This window comes from Marmota flaviventris, chromosome 12 (assembly GCF_047511675.1).
Source record: "Marmota flaviventris isolate mMarFla1 chromosome 12, mMarFla1.hap1, whole genome shotgun sequence".
Classification (NCBI taxonomy): domain Eukaryota; kingdom Metazoa; phylum Chordata; class Mammalia; order Rodentia; family Sciuridae; genus Marmota; species Marmota flaviventris.
This window is the reverse complement of record NC_092509.1, coordinates 105131002-105153716: the sequence shown is the minus strand read 5'-3', so window position 1 is coordinate 105153716 and position 22715 is coordinate 105131002. Positions and strand designations below refer to the sequence as shown.

Sequence of the window (22715 nt, the reverse complement as noted above, 5' to 3'; positions counted from 1 at the left end):
CTGAGGCTGACCTTGAACTCACAATCCTCCTGCCTCAGCCTTCTGAGCCACTGGGATTAGGCATGTGCCACTGCTCCTGGCTTATGTTTTTTTTTGGTGCTGGGGATTGAACCCAGGGCCTTGTGCATGCAAGGCAAGCACTCTACCAACTGTTTTTTTTTTTTAAAGAAAAAACAAACATTTTTAAGAGCACAAAAACAAAAAACCAAAAAAACAAATAATGTTTACTTTGTGCAGAGAATTTCTGTGGACTCTCAAGACCTCAATTTGGATGGATTTACAGTGGCAGAAAAACAAAAACAAACTGCAGAATAGCCTGTCAGACACATTCTAAAATTCTGTTTTAGCTTTCATCTTTATTTTATTTTTTATATGTAAACTATGATGTTACAATTTAAGTAGACACAGATAGGCTATTTAAAAATAATAATTCCAAGAGTCCAATTTGCAGTAAAGTCCAATACCTTACATCATACCTAGTATCTTCTAAAAGATGTGTGATGAGTGTTGTACCCCTCTTAAGTTTTCAAACCACTTCTCTTTCTTATTGTGTAGCCAATACTCAGCATTTTCCCAAAAGTGGACCTTCTATTTTATCAAGAAAAAAAAATAAATTTTATATATGTTCACAGAATCAAATGATTAATGCTTGATAATTTTAATTATAACACAGAAGAAAAAAAAAGATTTTATTGTCCTCAATTTAGAAATATGCTCCAGAATTCTCAAAACACTTTAAAGCCATCATTTTCCTGACAGTTAACTAAATCAATGAATAGGTATTACACATGGCTGATTTATCCTTTTATAAAAGGAAAGGCAGCTGGGCACAGTGGCGCATGCCTGTAATCCCAGCGGCTTGGGAGGGAGGCTGAGACAGGAGGATCTAGAGTTCACCTCAGCAATGGTGAAGTGCTAATAAGCAACTCAGTGAGACTCTTATCTCTAAATAAAATACAAAATAGGGCAGGGGATGTGGCGCTCAGTGGTTGAGTGCCTTTGAGTTCAATTCCCAGTACCAGAAAAAAAAAAAAAGAAAGGAAAGGATTTCTTCTGTGTAATCAGATGGCTGTCACAGTAACTGACTTCAATAGTGAGAAAACAGAAAGCGATTTTAAAAATCATTTAATAATACTTTTGTTTATATACATAAATATAATATATAAACAAAATATATTTGTCTTTTCTATCATTCAAAATGGCCTTCTGAGGGTGAATTTCCTGACAGAGATAAAAAGCTTCCAAATTCCAACTGTTAACCACAAAGCAAGGCAGTAGAAAAGAAAGATACAAGGTCTAAGTGAAAAATAACTTTTATGTCTATTCATAGAACCACATAATTAACGTTGAGAGGTGTAATTATAACAAAAAAGAAAAAAATGAGATTTTTTTGTACTTCACTATAAAGATGCACAAATTAATATATAAAATTCAGCTTAAATGTGATTTTGAAATTCTACTGATTTATTAAATAGATATTGATGATGTTTCTTTTGTGTATAAGGACCCATTTGATTAGATGGTTCAATAGATGTTCAATGCTATTTTTTAAAAAATATTTATTTGTTTATTTTAGTTTTAGGTGGATACAATATCTTTATTTTTTATTTTTATGTGGTGCTGAGGATGAAACCCAGTGCCTCACATGTGTTAGGCGAGCACTCTACCACTTGAGCCACAACCCCAGCCCCTTCAATGCTATTTTTATTCTAAGAATAGATCTTATAATATGGAGTTCAGGCTTTTTGAAATTTTCTTAAATACTATGGTACATTTTTTATAACAAGACGTTAAAAAGAATGTTCTGACTCTTATTAAAAAAAACTCATTAACTATCAATTTACATTGAAACTAAACATTCAACACAACCAAAGAAATAACTATTTATCTGAGGAGACAGAAGGGCTTGATCTTTTAAAAGCTTTAAAGTAGACCAATGTGACTTTTCATGGTAGCATGCAGGCATGTCATCCCCTGCCCTCCCTGCTGCACTCCATGGACACCTTCTCTTAGTAACAAATGCTCTACATCTTCCTTCCAGGTTTGTCCTTGCAATCACTTGACTTGCTTGATAAAGTAAGTCACTTAAAAAGGAAGAAAACCCAATAAAATGAATTACAAAGACAACAAGATCACACTGATTGCACTGTTGTCATACATCTAGCTGAAATTCTGCAAATATGCAGTTGGCTGTGGTTTGGCATTAACAGCATGCAGCAGTAAGGAGGAGGAAATTTTATTCTCATTAACTGCTGCAGATTTACTGCCGTGAAAAAGGGGGCTATGTAACCTGAGATGTGACAGTACAGAAAGATCAAAGCCATGGACTGGAAACTAAATAAACCCTCTGGCTACTTCCTGCAAGGAAAATTCACTTTGGCAATGTAAAACAGAGCCCAGTTAAAAACTACTCTCAGTTTTATGAGCTGTCATAGCAGCTCAAGTGGTTTGGACCGGCTGAGTTCAGAACATTATATTTCCTTGTTTTTGTCTTAGATACTTCTATAAGAGATTTTATAGACTCCCCACCCCCCCCCTTTTAAAAACACAACAACAAAAAAAAACTTTTTAGTTGGAACTGACCCTATAGCCACTATACAGCTGAAGCAGGCAGGCCTTCCTCTGCACATTCCTTTCTCATTTACCAGGACTTAATCCTTCCCTCTTAGACGTAGTTAGTGTATAAATTTAATAATTCATCCACAGTCTGCACAATTCCTACTCAAAATAAGTGCAAATCAGTTTATACAGCCCATATGGCTCATATCTGGAATGATTATAGGTGATGTGAAGAATACGGGAATTAATTAATATTACATATAAAAACTGAAAGGCCCTAAGTTTCAACTATTTAAAAAATTAACAAAAATTCCAGTTTAATGTTTTTAATAAGAAAAATTTAACAAAAATACTTAAATCACATTAAAACACAGATGGGATCAAATAGACATACCTTAAATTAGAAAACATCCCCGATTAAGAAGCAAGGGTAGTATCAATGAAACCATGCTTAAAGGAACTAGAAAACGAGCTGCTCTAGTTCTCTTGTATTTTTTGAGGGGAGCAGTGCTTATGAATCAACTGCATGCACTGTGGTTCCTCTCATTAGAGTTTGAATAAGCCAGCCACTATAAAGGTGATTGGCATTCTGTTTCCTTCAACAATCTCATATTTTAAATGAGAGCACTTTCTAGGCCAACTATATCACGAGCAGTCATCTTTGCTTAAAAGTTTTGACTTTCTCTCCATTAAATTTACAACTACTTATATCTGTATAGCCAAAAAATGTATTTAATACATGTGAAAAATCTATAAACTTTAACACCAGATAGTCATTCTTAAATGGTGGTGGTATAATTAACTTCCCAGTAAGGACTGGATTAACTCCCATTTCAATTCTCTCAGTACAAAGCTACACCATAATCATTGTGTTAACATTTTTACAGGATACAGTCAGTTACATTATTTCATTTGTGCTAAATTTCTTCTCCTAAATGAAAATCCTAATAAAGTGACAATAAATTTTTTTGGTGGGGGCGGGAATATCTTTGGCTTTACAAACAGCTAGTGTGCATTTCTAAGAAAACTTTGCTCAGCTTACCAGATAGGAAATTAATAATAAGTTGATGAGGGCAGTTCTATCACCATTTTTTCTGTTTCTAAATTTCTAAAGGCAAATAAATAACTGAAAATATTTTTCTAGCTCAGGACTATAATTCCTCTAGGGTAAAACATCTTCCCAAGTTACAGGATTCTATGCCTTGATTTTTGGCTCCTATTTCTATATTTCAGTAAAGTTTACAGTTTGCTAATGCTGATGTGTGATAATCTAATAAAATCTGGCCTTAAATGTTATAGGCCCAATTTACTAATAAAACCTAATTCAATTCTCCCTGGGAAATACAAATCATTAGTGTCCAAGTTGTGGAACTAAATTTCCTTGCCTTCTCAATGCTAGAATTAAGTCATCTTTATAAAAATTCTAAACAAATAAGACAAACAATATCAATGTATAATAAGTCCATGAGGATTTATTTGTAAGCATAAAAATAGCATCATGTAAGCAAAAATGTACACTGGTTAATTAGCCAAATAAATTATTTGCATGGGTCTATACTTTACAACTAAGATAATTCCATTCATTTCACTATTTTTTATACAACTGAATTTAACTGTAGAGAATTTAGTGAACTACTGAAAAGAATTTAAAGGTAGTGAGCTAATTGCTTAATGTGTTAACGAACTCTTAGCAGTTTGTTGCCAAGAAAATCTGAAGTACCAATTTGCAGTAAACTGTGCCAAATGCATTAAAACAGAATAGGTACACAAATTTGTGGTGTTGCAGGACAGACACTACATCTCTTACTATGAACTTTAATAACATTTAATCTAAACTTGATAGGCTCATGTATCTGCTTGACATCTGGAGGGATAATGGTGTAAAAAAAGAGTGCTGGCTCCTACCAGTCTTCCTTCTTTATTAGCTACCTCATTCTAGGGTGGACCCTTGAAAACCTCTGAGTCTTAATTTCCACGTTGTTAAAATAGCAACTCTGCAGTATTCACCTCACACATTTGTTGATGATCAAATGCAATATATGAAGACATGAAAGTCTTAGTATACTCAGATTTTTTAAAAAGACAAACATTTTATTCTTTGAAATTTTTAGAATGTTCCTAACACATTCCATTTTCTTAAATAAAAAAGTTACTGGTAGAGGGCTGGGGCTGTAGCTCAGTGTCAGAGCACTTGTCTTGCATATGTGAGACACTGGGTTCAATCCTCAGCACCACATAAAAATAAACAAATAAAATAAAGGCATGCTGTCCATCTACAACTACAAATTTTTTTTTAAAGTTACTGGTAGAATTGTAAAGGGAGTATTCAGAAAGAAAAATGAGAGTTCATGTAAGGATTGTGTTAGAGCAAGACTCTCCTGCTATAAAAACTTTCACTTGCCTTGGTTTGATTTTCTCATCAGAAATGTGTTGTTACACAGCTACTGCTACTCATTGTTTTCCATTTTTTTTTTTTTACCATCCCACAGGTTTAGAAGTTTAAAATAATCACTTCATTACCTTACGTATAATTTCCTATGTCATATGGAATTATTTCTTAGAATCGTTTTATCTATTCTAAGAAATTTTTTCAAATACTTCTACTTCACTAATACTGATGAAGGTGGGAAGAAATTAAAATTATTTCTATAGGTTATATCTAGGTACAGACAGGATATATTACTGGGCTTGAAACAAATGTTAACATATATTAAAAATAATGTCATTTGGGTAACAATATCATTTATTATACAAATTTGCATAGATCTAGATATTTTTAGATTTAATCATTTACTCTGCCTGAAACAGTGCAGTTTTTTAACAAGACAGTACCTGTCTTGTTACCCAGTCCTGCAGTTGCTATAAAGAAGTTCTACTATATGTGTTTTAATCATGGTTTGGCCAAATTCTATTGGGAAACAACTCTTGCAGACTCTTCCCAATCTAGATTCATCTAAGAACAAATATTAGGGACTCATCAAATGTGCCTGTTAAGAGCAAATAGTAAATAAAATGTGTAACAGATTCCTGCATATAAGGCATTCAATAAGTTTTAGTTTTTAGAACATTACATAGTATTTAATAACAGGCTTTCTTAAAATCAAAATATGCTTATATACTAAGAATAAACCAAGAGCTCTATTATCATGTTTTAACATAAGCAAATGAAAATACCAAACCCTACCATCACTTTGAATTACCATAATTACAGATGTGGCAGTGCCTTATCCAATTTTATGCTATCAAAACATCATATATGAATAACAATTTTATAAAAAGGTTTTTCAATAAGAAAGAAGCAAATTAAAAGATCTCTGGTCAGTTCTTTAAAAAGGTGAAGAATTTTATGTAAGGTGAAGATCTGTTTATTGCTAAACATATCTATTTTTAATAATTTTTTTAGTTGTAGATGAACACAATACCTTTATTTTATTTTTATGTGGTGCTGAGGATCGAACCCAGTGCCTTCCACATGCAAGGTGAGCACTCTACCACTGAGCTACGCCCCCCCAGCCCCTAAATGTATCTATTTTGATTTATTCTGACCTTCAAAGATAGAATTTAATTAGAATACTAGTGTGATATAATCCGGAAAAAATCTGTGGCACAAAAGTAGGTGTTGAAAAAAATGTGTCTTCTATAGGTAAGCATACTTCATAACACTTGGTGGTATTTATCTTCTTTAACACATAACAACTTTTATATCTTCTCTGTTTATATTTGGTTCTTTGAAAAGGATAAAATACTGGAAATGAAGTGTCTGACTTAAAGGAAATGGACAACTCAAGGGGCTTGTTTTACAGTACCAAATGCCTTCAACTTAGGTTTCATCAACTTAAGTTCTATAAGAACTGTATGAGAGTACTTCTTTGCTCTAATGTAAAACCTTGACAATTGGCAGGTAAAAATGGTACCTGTCTATTTTGTAATACCATGTCTGGAAAAATGATAAAATTCAGGAGTTTAAATAAGAAAAAAGCTATGATCATCTCTGATAAAAATTTAGTAATATACTGAAATAAAGCAGTGTTTTAGGTAATGATTATCTTTAAGAGTTAAGTATTTGCCACTTACTTTAGTTCTTATAATACTGAACAAATGATCAGGCTCAATGTCTATCAAAGCAAATGTTTCTGGGAGGCTCTTTTCACTTTTTAAAAAACTTTCCATATAATATCCACACTACTGCTACAGTGATGAAGCTGACCAACACTTAAATTATTAGAACAAATTAGAGTGTGCATTATCCATTAAAAATTGACAGAAGACTTATCAAAGAAAGAATTTCATGGGTATATTTATTTTTATTTCAATAATAAAAGGGCTTCTTTGGTTGGCCAAATCAGGGTTGTAAAATGGACAACAATTTGACTGCTTTTTTGAATAATTACTGTAAAGTAAACTCATATAACTATCAATTAACATAGTTCTATAAACTCTACAATAATACCTTTTAGTAAGCTAATATGAAATTTTGAGATTATTTTTCTCAAGTGAAAAAAATGGCGAAAACTATATACTGGGTATAATTAAGGTGGCCCTAAAAAGGTCTAATATTTACATGTAGAATCCTAGTCATAGGAAAAAATCATACATTAAAGAATTTTGATGAAAGTATATGTTTTACATTTTCAAGAAGTAATGCATTGTGGCTGGGGTTGTGGCTCAGCAGTAGAGCGCTCACCTAGCACGTGCAAGGTGCTGGGTTTGATCCTCAGCACCACATAAAAAGAAAGAAAGATATTGTGTCCAACTACAACTAAAAAAAAAAAAAAGAAAGAAAGAAAAAAAAAAGTAATGCATTACTTCAATTCGGTATGATTTTTAAAAGTACAACGAACATTTCAACTGTGATTTAATATTAGAAAAAAATAGGAATGAAAGGTACATATGTGTAATATATTATAAGTTTAATGTACAAAATGTTAATGCTGAATTATTATAAGAAAGAAAAAAAGGGGCTCTAACACATAGAGAAAATGGAGGTGTAAGAATCAGATGGCTCAGAAAATGCACACATCCAGTTCACTTTGACCTCAGTGAAATGGTCAGTAAATGACATCACTCTGCCAACCACAAAGAACGCCTGGCTCTCTGAAAAATATTTTTCAAAGCCCTAAGGAAACCTAAGCAGTCTCTTATTTTTTTTTCCAGTTTATGAAAATTGGATTCCTATAAAAGGAAAACCGGCCATTTTTACTGCAACAAAAACTGATTTGTAAAAGCTGGAAGCAGTTTAAAAATATTCTTAACATGAGGTTCTTGTTAGTCTTGAAAAGTAAGAGTTATAATAAAAGATCGGTCCAAAAATATGGTATGGATACATGGTATATAACAGGAAAAAAAGCTAGTCTTGGTCCTATTATTTTTAATTAGCTTCAATAGCAAGTTCCACTTTACTTTCTAACACCAGTTCAGATTTGGGGAAGGGAAGATTTACATTTGACACCCTGGGATCGGCAACTCCATAGCTAAGGCCCTGGAGCCCTAATGCATTTTGCATTAACTTTAAATGTCGGGAAATCCTGGCGCCAAGAGGTTCAAACCAATAGTGATACACGTCTAAAACCCAGGATTCTCTGTCAACTGCCAGTATCTATTTTATCAAACATGTAGTCTCTCTAGTAGAATGAGATAGATGAGTTTAACAGTTTTCACTGTTTCCAATTAAACTGCCTTGATGTATTACAAAAATGCAGGATTGCAGACTAAGAAGGACCCTTGAGTTGGATTTTAAGAAAAACACCAATTTGAACTGTTTAAATTTTCTCATCTGGCTTGGTTTCTCAAATTTTAACACATTTGTCTTATTATTACACTTTGTCAATTTAGGAAAAAATTCATCGAACAATTAAAAACAAAAAACCCTCATGACATACCAATTAGTAATTTATTCTTTACTTTGCAGGAACTTGAGATCATGTACTTGAGATCATGTGAATCTGCTCAAATTTTAAAATGTTCAAAAACCAGCAAAGACTGGCAACCACGAGAGCTGTCTGAGGAGTATGCCCCTTGGCACTGTCACATTCTGTTTCATGTTTCATCCCACATACCACTGTCAGTCATATCATTAAAAACATTGGTAATGATAAAAATTCACATTTTGTACATTAATCTTTTATTATTCTTTTTCCAGATAACTTGGCTATGCTTATTTATCAAAGCCATATGATAAAGAAGCAGGGAAAGAATTTATAAGTCATATAGACCATTTTTCTGATTTAAAGAGAAAAAAAAAGCTCTCAATAAATAACATTTCCTCTTTTTACATGTATTTAGAGAACTAGTGTTTTCAATATTTAAGATCCCAATTAAGAAAATAATTCTTTTATAGATAGCTTAAATTCTTCATCATGTCTGTTTATTTTCACTTTCACAGGGGTGATGAGGAATAAGAATTCAACAATTTCTGCTTAACATTTCTTGAAATACAGTCCTATTTAAAAATCACTTAAAATAAAGAACTTCAACAAAGTTTTAAGTCAGTGTTATTTAATCTAATGATTTTTAAATGTACCTACTGGATATCAGAAGCTGAAAGGTAGTCACTAAAATTTCATATCTGGACATTAAGTAGAAAAATTATCATAAGATATGTGAATAATTATATAGCAATTTAAAATACTTGAACCGTTACAGAATTAAAAAATAAAAAAAGCCAGACCTAAGATCCATGGTCTTTTGGTATCAAAGATCACAGGAGTCCTACCAAAAGAAGCATAACTAACCAAAAATTATTGAGTAAATGAAAAAAAAAGCATATGATTCCAGAGTGGCTCAGTAAAACAGAAAGTGGAAAAGAACAATTATAAATATTTGGCTATACTTTATAGTCTGTATCTCTACTGTAACAATTCGGGGTCCCTACAAAAAAACTGATGAAACACATTGTAAATTATTTCATCTGGAAATAAAAAGTGATATAGTTATGTGATGTAAGGCCTGAAGGATTATAAAAGACAAGAGATGAAAGACTTAACTTTCTCAGAGAAGTTTGTTTTTTAAAGGGCAAGCAATTCTCAAATCAAAATGATTATAATAAATAGGTTTATCACTCTTTTGACTTGAAGAAGTCTAGTTAGTTTTACTAACTAATCCTTTAGGTCAACATTACTATGATGTGTCTTTTATGAAGTAAAAGAAGCTACTTAAATATTTTGAGCAATGAAAAAGAACTGAAGGTTCTAAAAGGATTTTACCAAAGTCATTTAAAAGACTTATGAACTAAGCAATAAAATCCTGAAATCTTTGGATCTAATATATAATTTAGCTACTAAATTATTTTTTAAATATTTTTAAAATAAAATAACCATTTTGAAAATGAGAAATGAGAGATTTTGCTGAATTTGGCTCATGAAATTGTCATTTTGTATATTCAATTTTAGTGAAAAATGTTTAGTTTCTTTAAAGTCATAATATGTAAAAAATGAAAGCAAGTCTTCTTCAAATAAGTAATACGTAATGCATAATCAGTAGCAGTTTGCTTTCTTTAGGTAGGCAGTATCTGAAGAAGGTACAAAAATAATGTTTTGCTCATAATAAGACATAAATGAAAAGAATGATTTAATAATTACAATGGTAGAATCTTATAAATGCCATAAGTAAAATTATTTAATATAAATATTGGATCATATACCCAAATAATTTCTTCCTTTTTAAATTAAATTTCAGAAGACATTTATCCAGTAAATTGTCACATGACATAGTACTTATAATGATTAAACAGAGCCTCTTTTTGAATAATTAAGTAATCAAAAGTCATATGCTTTCTGGTATTTAACCATGGTTAGTTTTTATTTCCTGAGGCAAGAAATTTCTTACTATGACAATCCAGTTTATTGATAAAACTGTTTCTAAAATGCTATTATTTATTTAAAGACCATTATAGAACAATGAACTAGGCACTTCATGTAATACTCCTATGTTTTTCTACCATGCTTTTAAACTCTGGGTCATAATCATCAATAAGTTGTGAAATCAACTTAGTGCGTGGCAATCTCCACTTAACAAATGAAAGGAATAAAACAACATGCCATTGTACACTATAGGTATTAAGAGTGAATATCATTTTAAGAGATTTTGGTTAATTTATCATTGTGGAATTATAAGAATAATATCATTTTAAGAAATTTTTGTTTTACACACATGTATAGAGGTAGATACATATAAATAAATAAATATGTATCTATGCTTGAGGCTGCAATATGAAAGGTACTTCTTTTTTGTTTATTATTTTTTTAATATTTATTTTTTGTTTTATTTTTTTTAAAGAGAGAGAGAGAATTTTTAGTATTTATTTTTTAGTTTTCGGCAGACACAACATCTTTGTATGTGGTGCTGAGGATCGAACCTGGGCCGCACACACACCAGGCAAACACGCTACTGCTTGAGCCACATCCCCAGCCCCGTAATATTTATTTTTTAGTTGTAGATGGACACAATACCTTTATTTTACTTATTTATTTTTATGTGGTACTGAGGATTGAACCATTGCCTCACCCGTGCTAGGCAAGCTCTCTAACGCTGAGCCACAACCCCAGACCTCCTGTTTATTTATTTATTTTTTTACTTTTGCAGTGCTGGGAATTGAACTCAGGGCCTTAAGCATGCTAGGCAAGTGCTCTACCATTGAGCTACACCTCCATTTCTCAACACTGAAAGTTTATTTCTTTTAATGTGGTCTGTGGTCAAGAAGGCTTAAAAGTCACGGGCATGTTTTGTTTCCTCCAAATTAGGATCATGTTATGCTGTGAAGAACAAAAGCTTTGGTGACTTATAGACCTCAAGATCAAATTTTTGCTCTATAATACTACCTGTGTGAGTTGGTTACTTAAATATAAAATTTACAGCTTTGACTCTTTATTTATAGAACAGATATAATTCTGCTTTAAAATGTTGGTGTGAGGCTAAAATTAAAAAAATTAATGTTAGTAAAACAGATTCTCCATAACAGATCATCATTAGTGGTTGCAGCAATTATTATAACTGAATTAAAATAGCTTCTTACAAGTAGTCATAATATATTGGTCACACTGTAGTTTGATCATTTAAAAAATACATAATGTAATTCTCAAATAGAAAACATACAATTTTAGAAGCAGAAATTAAATCCATAATTTTAAAAAATATAGTTTTAAAGAAAAATAAGATCATACCTATTCACTAAAGTAGCTTAATATGAAATTTCAACAGTCAGTCTGAATTAAAATACTGTACCTCTAGGCATAGTATAAAGGGGAAAATATTGTTTACATTTTTAAAGCCAGATTTTTTAAAAAAATCTATGCAACATTAGTAATGAAGCTGGATATCAGCTAAGGGAAACTTTGTAATAACTGTAAAACACTGGCTTGTCAAGTATTTTTTCCTTAAATATTTTACTTAATTCCACCTATGACAGAAAAGTCTTCAATTTAGTCAAAGCATCCACTTTTTAATACGTATGAATTGTTGTTAAAATACACATCTTGTCTTCTTATTTTATGGGCTTTGAGAAGTGCTCAGGAAAGAGTATGTATTCATTAACTTGGCAAAAGTACTGTCTGTTTCTATATCTTCCAAAATGATGAAGTATATATTTTTTTTCAAATCTGTAATCTCCATTTTTCTACACAAAAAATGTGAATTCACAAATTACTTTAAAATCAAACAAACATGTTCTTGAAAAGTTTGAAGATTTTCCCCCCGCTCTTAATGAAAAAGAAAATGAGGAGTGAAAAAGAATTCTGGTTTTGCAAAGGAAACACCATACATCAGATTTTTCTTGGAAGACTGTTTACCTGCCAGGAAATGAATGCTGCCCAACTACGTCTCCGTTTTGAAGATGATAATCGTTGAAGAAATCTGGACTTATGGCTCCTTCGGAGGCAATTAATCCATCTAGATAGAAGAAAAATGGTATTTGTGAAATGTATTTGTAAGGAATAAAAAGGAAACTACCCTATCAAACAACACATTAAGAAAATAACCTGCATATTTAATCTGAAATAAAAATATTAGCAGGTTAGCATGTCATGCTGTTCTCTCTATGAGTATTCATAGAAGACCACACATATCAAGAGTTTGTTCAATAGTTCTGAACAATTACTCAATTTATTGAGCATCAACTACGTGCAAGGTAATACTAGCATAGGGATGGATAAGATAGTCTCTGCCTTCAAGGATTTACAGTCCTGTGGAGAAGACAGACAGGAAGAGGTAAGGAGGTGAGGCAAGGGGTGGAGGCACAGTAAGAACAGTCCACGCTAAGCAAACAGCATCAACAGGCAAAAGCATTGAACAGCATGGTGTTTTGTAACAGAGCAATACTTGAGTACATTTTACATTTTATACCAAGACAGCTTCAATTGTGTAGCATGATTAGGGAATCAGATATATCAAATAAGTGAATCTCTAAACAATCTCTAAACAAGTTTGACAATTTAAATGACCAATGTTAAAATACACACAAAAATGTATTAGAAATCTTCATAAATACAATTTATACTCCATGTGTTCTTAGAAGGTATTCTATATAAAATGTAAATACTTCTTAGTGACTTGATTGTTATTATAAATATCATTTATTACACAATAATGTCCTAAGGTTACCAAATATGTTTGACTTGCACTGCTAAAAATGGCTTTCTATTACTCATTTTTTGAGCTCTTTGTTTTAAAGTGCTTCCTTTCTTAAATCTAGGACTTTGTAATTCTTTCTTTCTTTTTTTTTTTTTTTTTTTTTTTGCTGATTTTGAAGTTGTATTACTTTCTCATCTGCTCCAATCTAAGAATCTAGATAAGCTATTTTTACATAAATAAAAATAAATTAAGACTAAAAAGCATCTGAGGGAAAAAGACCCGTGTGATGGTTTTGGGACTGTCCTATGTGTTGAACAAATACTTTAGGGTCTGGATGGCTGTGAGAACTTTCAAAACTTCCTTTTCTTAAAGTATGATGGGTTGTAGAGTCTAGATATAAATGTTGGTTAGGTTATACCCCCCACTCTATTGATAAATCTGGCACACAGTAGGCAAATTATTCAGTTACCAGCTGATTATTTTATACCTAACACATGCATAATAATACTGGGATAGATCCTGTGGGAAATATAAAAAATTATAATATATAACCTCTGTTTAAGAATATAATAATATAATTTATTAATAAATAAGATACAACAAAAGTAGATATATGAAATGAGTATTAGAGGCAATAAAAGCTCTGGAGGGATTACTGTATTTTATGGGGTTTTAGAAAACCCTACCTGGGGAGAGGTAGGGCAGAGTTGTAAATAACTGGAGTCTTGAAACACAGGTAGTATTTAAATGAAAAATCTGAGGGAATAGGGTATTAAAGATAAAGTATATGGTAAACAAAGTAACAGTGGGCAAATGAATAAGTGAGGTTATTTGTGTTTCCATTAGACTCCCTTACTACTCATTTGGTACACATATCCTTTGTGACACATCGTATATTGATGACTATGATTATTATTTAATTATTATTGTTGAATTGTTAATGGATACCTTTTGTATTAATCTTATTATTTTACTAAATACAAAATACTTGAGCTTCCATTAAAAGTGTCAGTAATGTTTAGTTCAGTTTTTATGTCTGAAAGTTAAAGATTCTATAAGTTAAAAGACCTGATAAACCCTGAAAAACTTCAAAAAAAAAAAAAAAAAAAAAAGGAATTTATTGGAAATGCCAAGATACCATACACTGAGAGTGAAGCTGTTATGAATAATTTTTAAAAACCCATTTCATATGTATCTAAGGTTTTGTGAAAATGTGGCTAAAATTAACAAGTTGAAGATTAAAAAATTAAAATAACTGTTAAATTAAAACTAAATAATTGAGGATCAAGTTTTAATAAACCTGCTAATTTGAGAGGATCAAAGGTATGTAAAATACAAATGTGGAATCAAAGGTACTCCAAACATTGAAAATGAATACAAAAAATGTTCTTTATGCCAATAGAATAGAAGCTTTTAAAACTCAGAAACATAGTATTTTGAGATATAAATACAACCAAGTGAAAAGATGGTTTGTATTTATGAAATACAAACTACTAAACTGAGTCAGATTAGGAAGAAATTAAGTTTAAAAACTGATCAAATTCTCAAAATCATATCTTGTTTCAGAGTTCCTATCATCTTAAAAGAAAACAATGAGTAGCAAAAGGATAAATGGTGTACAGGGAACTTTTACAAACCGGGACATCATCAAAACAGAGTTCAAACTGAAAATGCTTGAGGTTACGTACGGTTCAGCCAGATATTTCATAAACACAGAATACAACTAGCCTAATAATATAATAAGCCTGATCTTATATAAATAAAAAAGTAAATTTATACTTTTGAAATTTATTTTTATTACTCCCAGGGCACTGCAGTTTAAATAAACTGTAGCTTTCATGGTGTTAATTCACCCTTGACAATGGGCACTCTTTCTTCACTAAAACAAGGTATAAAAGTACCATTAAAGTCTCATCTAACATACCCCCAACTTCTTTGGAAATATCTGATTCTTAACATTTTGCAACCAAAATTATTTCTTTTAGGGAAATACCAAAAATTCTATCTTCTTGGTTACCCTGATATACCTAGGAGTGTCCTTTTTAAGTTCCATGTTGTTTCAATGATAACAACAAAGAATTAAAGAATTTTATATAACATTTAAATGGCTAGAGAACAAAAGGAAAACAGATGCAATACACCACAGCACTCTAAGCTGCACACATACACTTGGGTTATTAAATTACATGAATCGCCTAGTTATAGAACACATCACTGAGGACACACCTTTCTGAAATCTCGTGATGATCGTAAATAAGACAGCTATGAACAAATGAAGTATAAACTGGAACAGTGATGAAATCAAAGCACATATATCAACTCTTTGAGTTTTGAAAGCCAGTTTAAAAAATCACTGTGAATACAAGTAAAAAATTTTAAAACTCAGTATCTTCTAATTTATTGTTACTAAAATAAACTTTAGACTGTGATTTTTACAACAATCTTGAGACAAAAACAAACTGTTTTAAGCTGTGTATTCTAGGAATATATTTATATGCTAAGAATAAGATTCTCCATGATGGATAATAACAATAAAAAAGGAAAAAGTCATTTAGAAATGTGTACAGCCTTATAAATTATAATATACTTCCTCTATAGTTAAAAAGTACCAAAGCAAACAGCTTTACTTTCATAACAAAGGAAATTAATCAATGAATATAATTTTAGACTTTAGGAAAAAATACTGGAACTAAAGGAGATGCTAGGTTCACAATACCAAGATTTTTTTTTTTTTTTTTTTTGGCACTAGGGTTGAACCTAGGGGTGCTTTACCCCTGAGCTACATCCTGAGCCCTTTTTACTTTTTATTTTGAAACAAGGTTTCATTAAGTTGTTGAGGCTGGCCTTGAACTTGTGATTCTCCTGCCTTAGACTCTTAGTTGATGAAATTATAGGTGTAAGCCAACATGCCTGGCAACTAAGATTCCCTTCTAAAGAAAAAAAGACAAAGGAAACCCAGATATATTTTGGCTGATATTTAACAGTTTGCAAACACAGAGGACAACACAAATGACTAGAAAGTAACATATATCATCTCATTTTAAAATAAAACATAAGACCCAGGGAATAATAGACCATGTAGTTTAATCTCTGTGGCTAAAAAGTTACTAGAGCTACTTTTAACAGAAGCAGCCTAAATTTTCATGGAGACTTAGGGGTTTAATAAGATAGTTCAAACTTCAAAAGTATATGTAGTACTACAAATTTATCTGATGTTTCTGAGCTATGACAGCACACAATAAATAAAAAGGAACTGATGTTATCTAGATTTCCATGAGAAACATCAAGAAATGATACAGACATTCATTTAGCCTGTGGATTCAGGGAAAATGAACTAGGTAAAATGATTCATGAACTAAAAAAATAGACAGCTTGCTGTGAGAACTGAATTTCTACATTCAAGGTATAAAATGTCTGTCAAATGCCTACCATATCATCAGGCTAAGGCTACTAAAAAAAAAAAAAATTCAGGATCTCTAATGATACTATTTCATCCCTCAAAAGTATTTAAATTTACTTATTTTTCCATCAGTTACTGCATTTCTAAACTTTGGTATATAAAAATATATGTAATTCAGTTTTTCCACAAACTTACAAATTATACATTTTTGTTATAAAGTAACAGAAAAATGTCAATAATTTTCATTTTAAGAGGTTAATTTAAATGAATTAATTTTAGAATGTGATATAATTAAAAAATATGTTCTAAAATTTTAATTAAAATAACAAAATTGAACAGTGGGGGTGCTTGATAGTTTCATTCAACTTTGCAAACTGGTAATTGATTCACACTGTCAGGTTCCTATCAATTTTCAAAGCAAGAAAATTGATTCAAAGAATATTCTGATTCCTATAAACAAAAAAAAATTCTTATATATTTTACTTCATGAATACAGAATATGTAGGGAACAATAGCTACTCGCTGTTACTGAACTAAGAAATTCTAGTTGGTTGAAATTAATGATATAGTCCATCTGGTTTGAAACCCAAAGCAGCATTTCAAAACTATACTGTAAAGTTCTGTTAGGAAGAAATCTATCAATTTTCCAAGTACTTATATAATACTGCATAATAGTTGCAGATTTTATGACAATATTTTTTTGCAAAAACTTAAGAGTGTGACCATTATGTGAAGCTTTCTAAAAAAACTGTTCCGGTATTACTTTAAAATAATTTATTACTAAACTATCTTCAGTGCAAGATTAGGATGAATGGAATACTCAATAATATGTTCATGTGGTGGTGACAATTATGTGGTGAAATATGGTTAAGCATAAATTTTCCGGGATTCATGTATCTACATCAAATATAAAGATAATTATATTGCACAACACCCATATGAAAACATATGGATGAATATGTGAATAGTACTAGTGATTAGATATGATGCTACTTTTTAGTGATTACAGGTGATGGTAATTTATACAATCAATATGCACTGACCACACACAAATAGGTCTTATTAATACATGTAAAACATTTGTAAAATTTACATTGAGAGCACTTAGCAAATTTATTGTAGGAACACATAGTAGGAAAAATAAAGAGTGGGTCATTAATTCAGATATAATTACTTTAATGCTTTTTTCCTTGTTGTTACTGTTCAAACCCAGGGCCGCAAGCACTATACCACTGAGGTATATCCTTAGTTCTAATGCTTTTTATTTCTTCGCTAGAAATCCTTTCCTTCCTCTTTTCAATTAAATGATCTCAATGGAGTAATAGTAATATTGACAACAGTGCAAAATACTGAAAGCCACAATATGCAAAATATTACCCATCTTAGTTCCAGACTCATCCCTGGAAAAAGGCAGCATGACATAATCAACAAGTTATAATATACATAAGGTTCATGTAAATATTAAATTTTACCTTGAAAACATCAGCAGAGTAAGGAAGAAACCATTGCTATAAAGTATTTAAAAGTCTTTCCAATACTCACCAAGTAGTTTATTTTTTGAAACGACAGCAAAATTAAACTATTAAGATTAAATACATAGGAAAACAAAATATAAATTAGTAAGTTGTACATTTAATAAACTCAGAATAGAGGAAAATGATTGCTACATTTTGAAACAGAAGTTAGAAATCTGGACAATGTCAGTTTAAGTGAAACATTCTAGAAAGTAATCTAAGAGCTGCCCACTCTTTTTAAATGGAGATCATAAAAAAGACTAAGTAGGAAAAATTGAAGGTGAATTGCTGTTTGTTTTGTGTATATATATGTTACACCTGAAGTTATCAGCAGAAGACCAATTATGTTAAGAAATGCTTACAAACTTGGAAATGTGCAAGATTGGCAGACCAAAATCTGTATTTATGGCACTGGGAACAACAGTTTACTTTGGCTATCATCCTACCTGAGCTGTAGAAAAGGTCAGGTCTTTCCAGAATATCTCCGTCATGAATGTATGGCTCAATTCTATCATCACCATATAAGTACTGCTCACTCTCGTCCATCTGGCGGCTCTCCACCATCTCCAGCCACTGAGAGTTATGCCAGCGAAACTTCTCACTCTGAATTTTCTTAGCCCATTCTTCATCATATTCCTATTGAAAGCAAATATTCAACTATTACTATATTAACTCAATCTCTTGGTATTCAATAGCAATACTTATATCTCACAAGTAAAGAACTTTTAGAACTGTTTATTTATTTATTACACTAGGGATTGAACCAGAGTTGCTTAACCACTGAGCCACATCCTCAGCCTTTTAAAATATTTATTTAGAGAGTAGGTCTCGCTGAGGTGTTTAAGGCCTCACTAAGTTGCTGAGGCTGGCTTTGAACTCAAATCCTTCTGCCTTAGTCTCCTGAGCCACTAGGATTACAGGCGCGAGTCTCTATGCCCAGCCAAGAATTTTTAGAACCTTCATTTGGGTAAGAAGGCACATTAAAAATACCTGTTCAGAATTATTTTATATAATAGCCAAAGTCTCTTTGGATTAACAATCACTAATGACAATGAGAAGCACTGAAAGAATTTAAAGTTCACAAATTCTTCTTTAAATATTATCTAAATATTGCCAAAATTTAAATAAACAACCAGAATTTTGCTTTCCATGGATTCTTGTGGCTATAATTATTTGTGGCACTAATGACAGGTGGCTAACATGACCTTTTTTGATATATTTTTTAGTCTAGATAATACTATAGGAAGAAAGCACTATTAAAGCACTGCTTCTAACTACTGAAAATAAATACTGCTGAAAATAATTACTACAGAAAATAAATAGCATTGCTGAATTTAATTTTGCTCAACCACAAAATAATGTTGTTTTACTTAAAATTATTTGTCAGGGTCACTGTAGAATGAATTCTACACTGGATAGAAGGTAATAAATGGCCTCCAATGTCAACTTTCAGCTCTAATATTCTGTGAATGGGTTAAATTGTTGAGTAAATAATGGTAGAAAGGGTATAATAAATGGATATTACGTTAAATAACCAAGTATGTTCTCAGTCATGTTTTCTCTGACTTGGCCATAATTGAAGTGTGTTAGGGAAAGAACGAAGTTGAAAAATAACATGCACAGAGATGTTGTTACAAGCAGTTTCACTGGCTATAGTTTTGGTAGTTCACCTTGTTTTTTCAAAATTTAATATTAAGTGATGCCTAATTACAGAAAACAGTTATTATGGCTGCTTCTAAGTAATTTAGCCTAAATGCAGACTATAGCTCTGAGCCTCTTTAAAATTTATATGACCCCAACAGTATACTTTTTGGTTTCATATGTGACTCTGTGTATGTGGTCAAGTAAAGTTAGCTACAAAAAAAAAAAAAAAGGATACTGTAATATTAGAAATAGCAAGATAATTTACAAGGGTATGATTGTACACACTTACAGTTAAAGCAAAGGATCAACTTATGAATTATACCCAGTGAGGTAAAACACTTAGCTCATAAACAGAGGGCAAAATGGTGTTTGGGAAAGAAACTGCCCATGTTAGTGGGTTTTTTTTCTAAAAGATAAGTTATAGGTCACCCAAACTCCAAGAATATGCCTTATTATAGTAAGTTCTATTAGATCCATATTAAACATTGGAACTAATTTGAGCTTGTTTCATTTGGTAAGAGGTAAAAAGCTAATTTTTCACCCTGGTAAAAAAATTTAAAATCTGACTAAATTATCTGAATAAAGAGGTATTCAAGGATAACAGAAAAACATAGGATCTGATTGTTTAATTATAATAGTTTCAAGCATATGAATTCCTAGTGAAAAAGGGGGAGTTGAATGAAATGTTTCAAACTATGCTGTCCAAGAAGGAATATACCACAATGAATTCCAAACACATATAATTACAGTGTACTAATTAAAATAATGATAGGGGGCTGGGGATGGGGCTCAGCAGTAGAGCGATTGCCTAGCCCGTGCGAGGCACTGGGTTCAATCCTCAGCACCACATTAAAATAAATAAATAAAATAAAGATATTGTTTCCAAATACAACTAAAAAATATTTAAAAAATAATGCTAGAAGAGAGATGGGTGTATCATGGGGAGGCAGGAAGGGAGGGAAAGGGAAGGTATTGGGGAATGACCAAATTATGTACATGCATGAATATGCATAATTAATCCCACTATTATGTATAATTATAATGTAAGTTAATGAAACATTAGGAGTTAAAATTCAGTCAAGTGCCCAAAGCATATAAAATGTGGAACTTGCTATTTCAGTGAGAGTAAAGCTTGCTTCCTAAGAATACCTGTGAAATAATCCTTAAATGACATATTCACAAACTGTAGTTAGCCTCGTAGGTAATGTTCTCTATGAAGAAAAAAAACTGCTGAGTTGTCATCTTATGCCCTTTTATGAGATTTTAGTAACCTAACTTAATGATAACAAAAATATAACAAATATAAATGTAGAAATAAGTAACAAAGATGTCTCTTCACACACGATTCCTTCAGCCTTATCATCCTATGAGCTCAGAGCAATACTTTTATTCGCGAACTTCCACGCACAAGCTCAAGTTTTGTTTTCTCTTTTCTTTTTTTATATTATATACTTATTTTTATTTGTTCTTTTTAGTTATACATGAAAGTAGAATATATTTTGACATATTATACAGACATGGAGTATAACTTCCCATTCTTGTGGTGTACATGATGTAGAATTACACTGGTTGTATATTCATATATGAACATAGAGGGTTATGTCTGGTTACAATGTGTGTGTATGTATGTATGTGTATGTGGTGTGTGTGTGTGTGTGTTTTTTTTGTTTGTTTGTTTTTTTCTTTAAAGAGACTATTTGACAAAAATCCAAATGTACAAACCAAAAACATCCATGAGCATTCATGGCTAACTTTTGACACTCTCTTGGTAAAGCTGATTTTTTAAGGCAGTAAGTTCGCACAGAACCTAGCATCACATGTAACGAGACTACCCTTAGCACTCTTCTAAAGTCTTCATCTCTCTCTGTATCAGTTTGTGATAGAATTAGCCTACAGAACTAGTACCTTAGCATTATAAGGCTCAAAAAGCATAGTAGTAATGATGAAGATTGTACTGTTATTTTCTTCTTTAAAATAATTTATTCTGATTTTTAAGTATTTTTTACTATAAAACAATAGGTTTAATATCTGTGACTAACATAATGATTAACTTATGCATTACTACTTATAGTCTTACAATGAAAACACTATGGTTTTCTTGATTCTTTAAAAAAAAAAAAAGCAAAACAAAGTTTTTCCTTAGGAAATATGAGATAGAATGTTATTATATACCAAACCGTCATTATCCAGAATATTGAAAATTACATCTTACAAAAAGACCCAACAATATTTACGGAATCTACTACAATGACAAGCAGTGTTTTCATAAGAGGTGGCCTTGAGATTTTGTACGTATGTACTTTTTTTTGTTATAGATCATAGGTTGAAAATTGACCAAAAAAAAAAAACCCTTGAGCAGGTAGTGTCAAGGCCTTAAAAGTTCCCCTAATTTTTAAAGTCTTAAAGAATTAAAACATGATTTTTTGAAAATAATATTTGGATTTTCATAATTTCAAAGGGAATATTTTCATCATTGAAATTCGAAAATTACAAAAAATAGAGACTCATCACCATAAATAATGCTATATATCCTACCAGTTTATTTATTTTTGCAGGGGGACTCGGGGGCTGGCACTAGGGATTGAGCCCAGGGGCTTTATGAATGTGATACAGTCCCAACACTATTTTTTTTTTTTTTTTTGAGTTAGAGTCTCACTAAGTTTAGGGCCTCACAAGTCTCTGAGACAGGCCTTGAACTTGAGATCCTCTTGTTTATTTCTCCTAAATTGCCAGGATTACAGGTGAGTGCCATCACACTTGGCTTCCCACCAGTTTTTTTTTTTTCATTTGTTCTAATTAGTTCCACATGACAGTAGAATGCATTTTGACACATTATACATAAATGGAGCGTAACTTCTCATTCGTCTGATTGTACATGATGTAGAGCTACACAGGTCACGTAATCGTATGTGCACGTAGGGTAATAATGTCCAATTCATTCTACAGTCATTCCTACCTCCACACCCCCTCCATCCCACCAGTTTTAATGGCATTTTAAATTCCAATATTAATGGCTACTTTTGAAAAATATTTTA

The 22715-nt window shown here is 31.5% G+C and overlaps 1 protein-coding gene across 4 annotated transcripts in view; it reads right to left on the bottom strand.

Moving 5' to 3' along the window:
- Positions 1-22715, bottom strand: part of Kifap3 (kinesin associated protein 3) — a 143246-nt gene that overhangs the window by 16537 nt on the left and 103994 nt on the right. For 2 of the 4 annotated variants that reach the window (XM_071600328.1, XM_071600330.1), the window contains exons 18-20: positions 18483-18672; positions 12342-12441; positions 11731-12169 (exon numbers count right to left, since the gene is read on the bottom strand). In XM_071600328.1, coding sequence (XP_071456429.1) covers positions 12043-12169; positions 12342-12441; positions 18483-18672 — 417 coding nt within the window. In that variant the 3' untranslated portion in view covers positions 11731-12042. Of the gene's footprint in view, positions 1-11730; positions 12170-12341; positions 12442-18482; positions 18673-22715 lie in introns of those variants that run through there. The other 2 variants (XM_027935034.3, XM_071600329.1) reach the window with 1 other exon arrangement.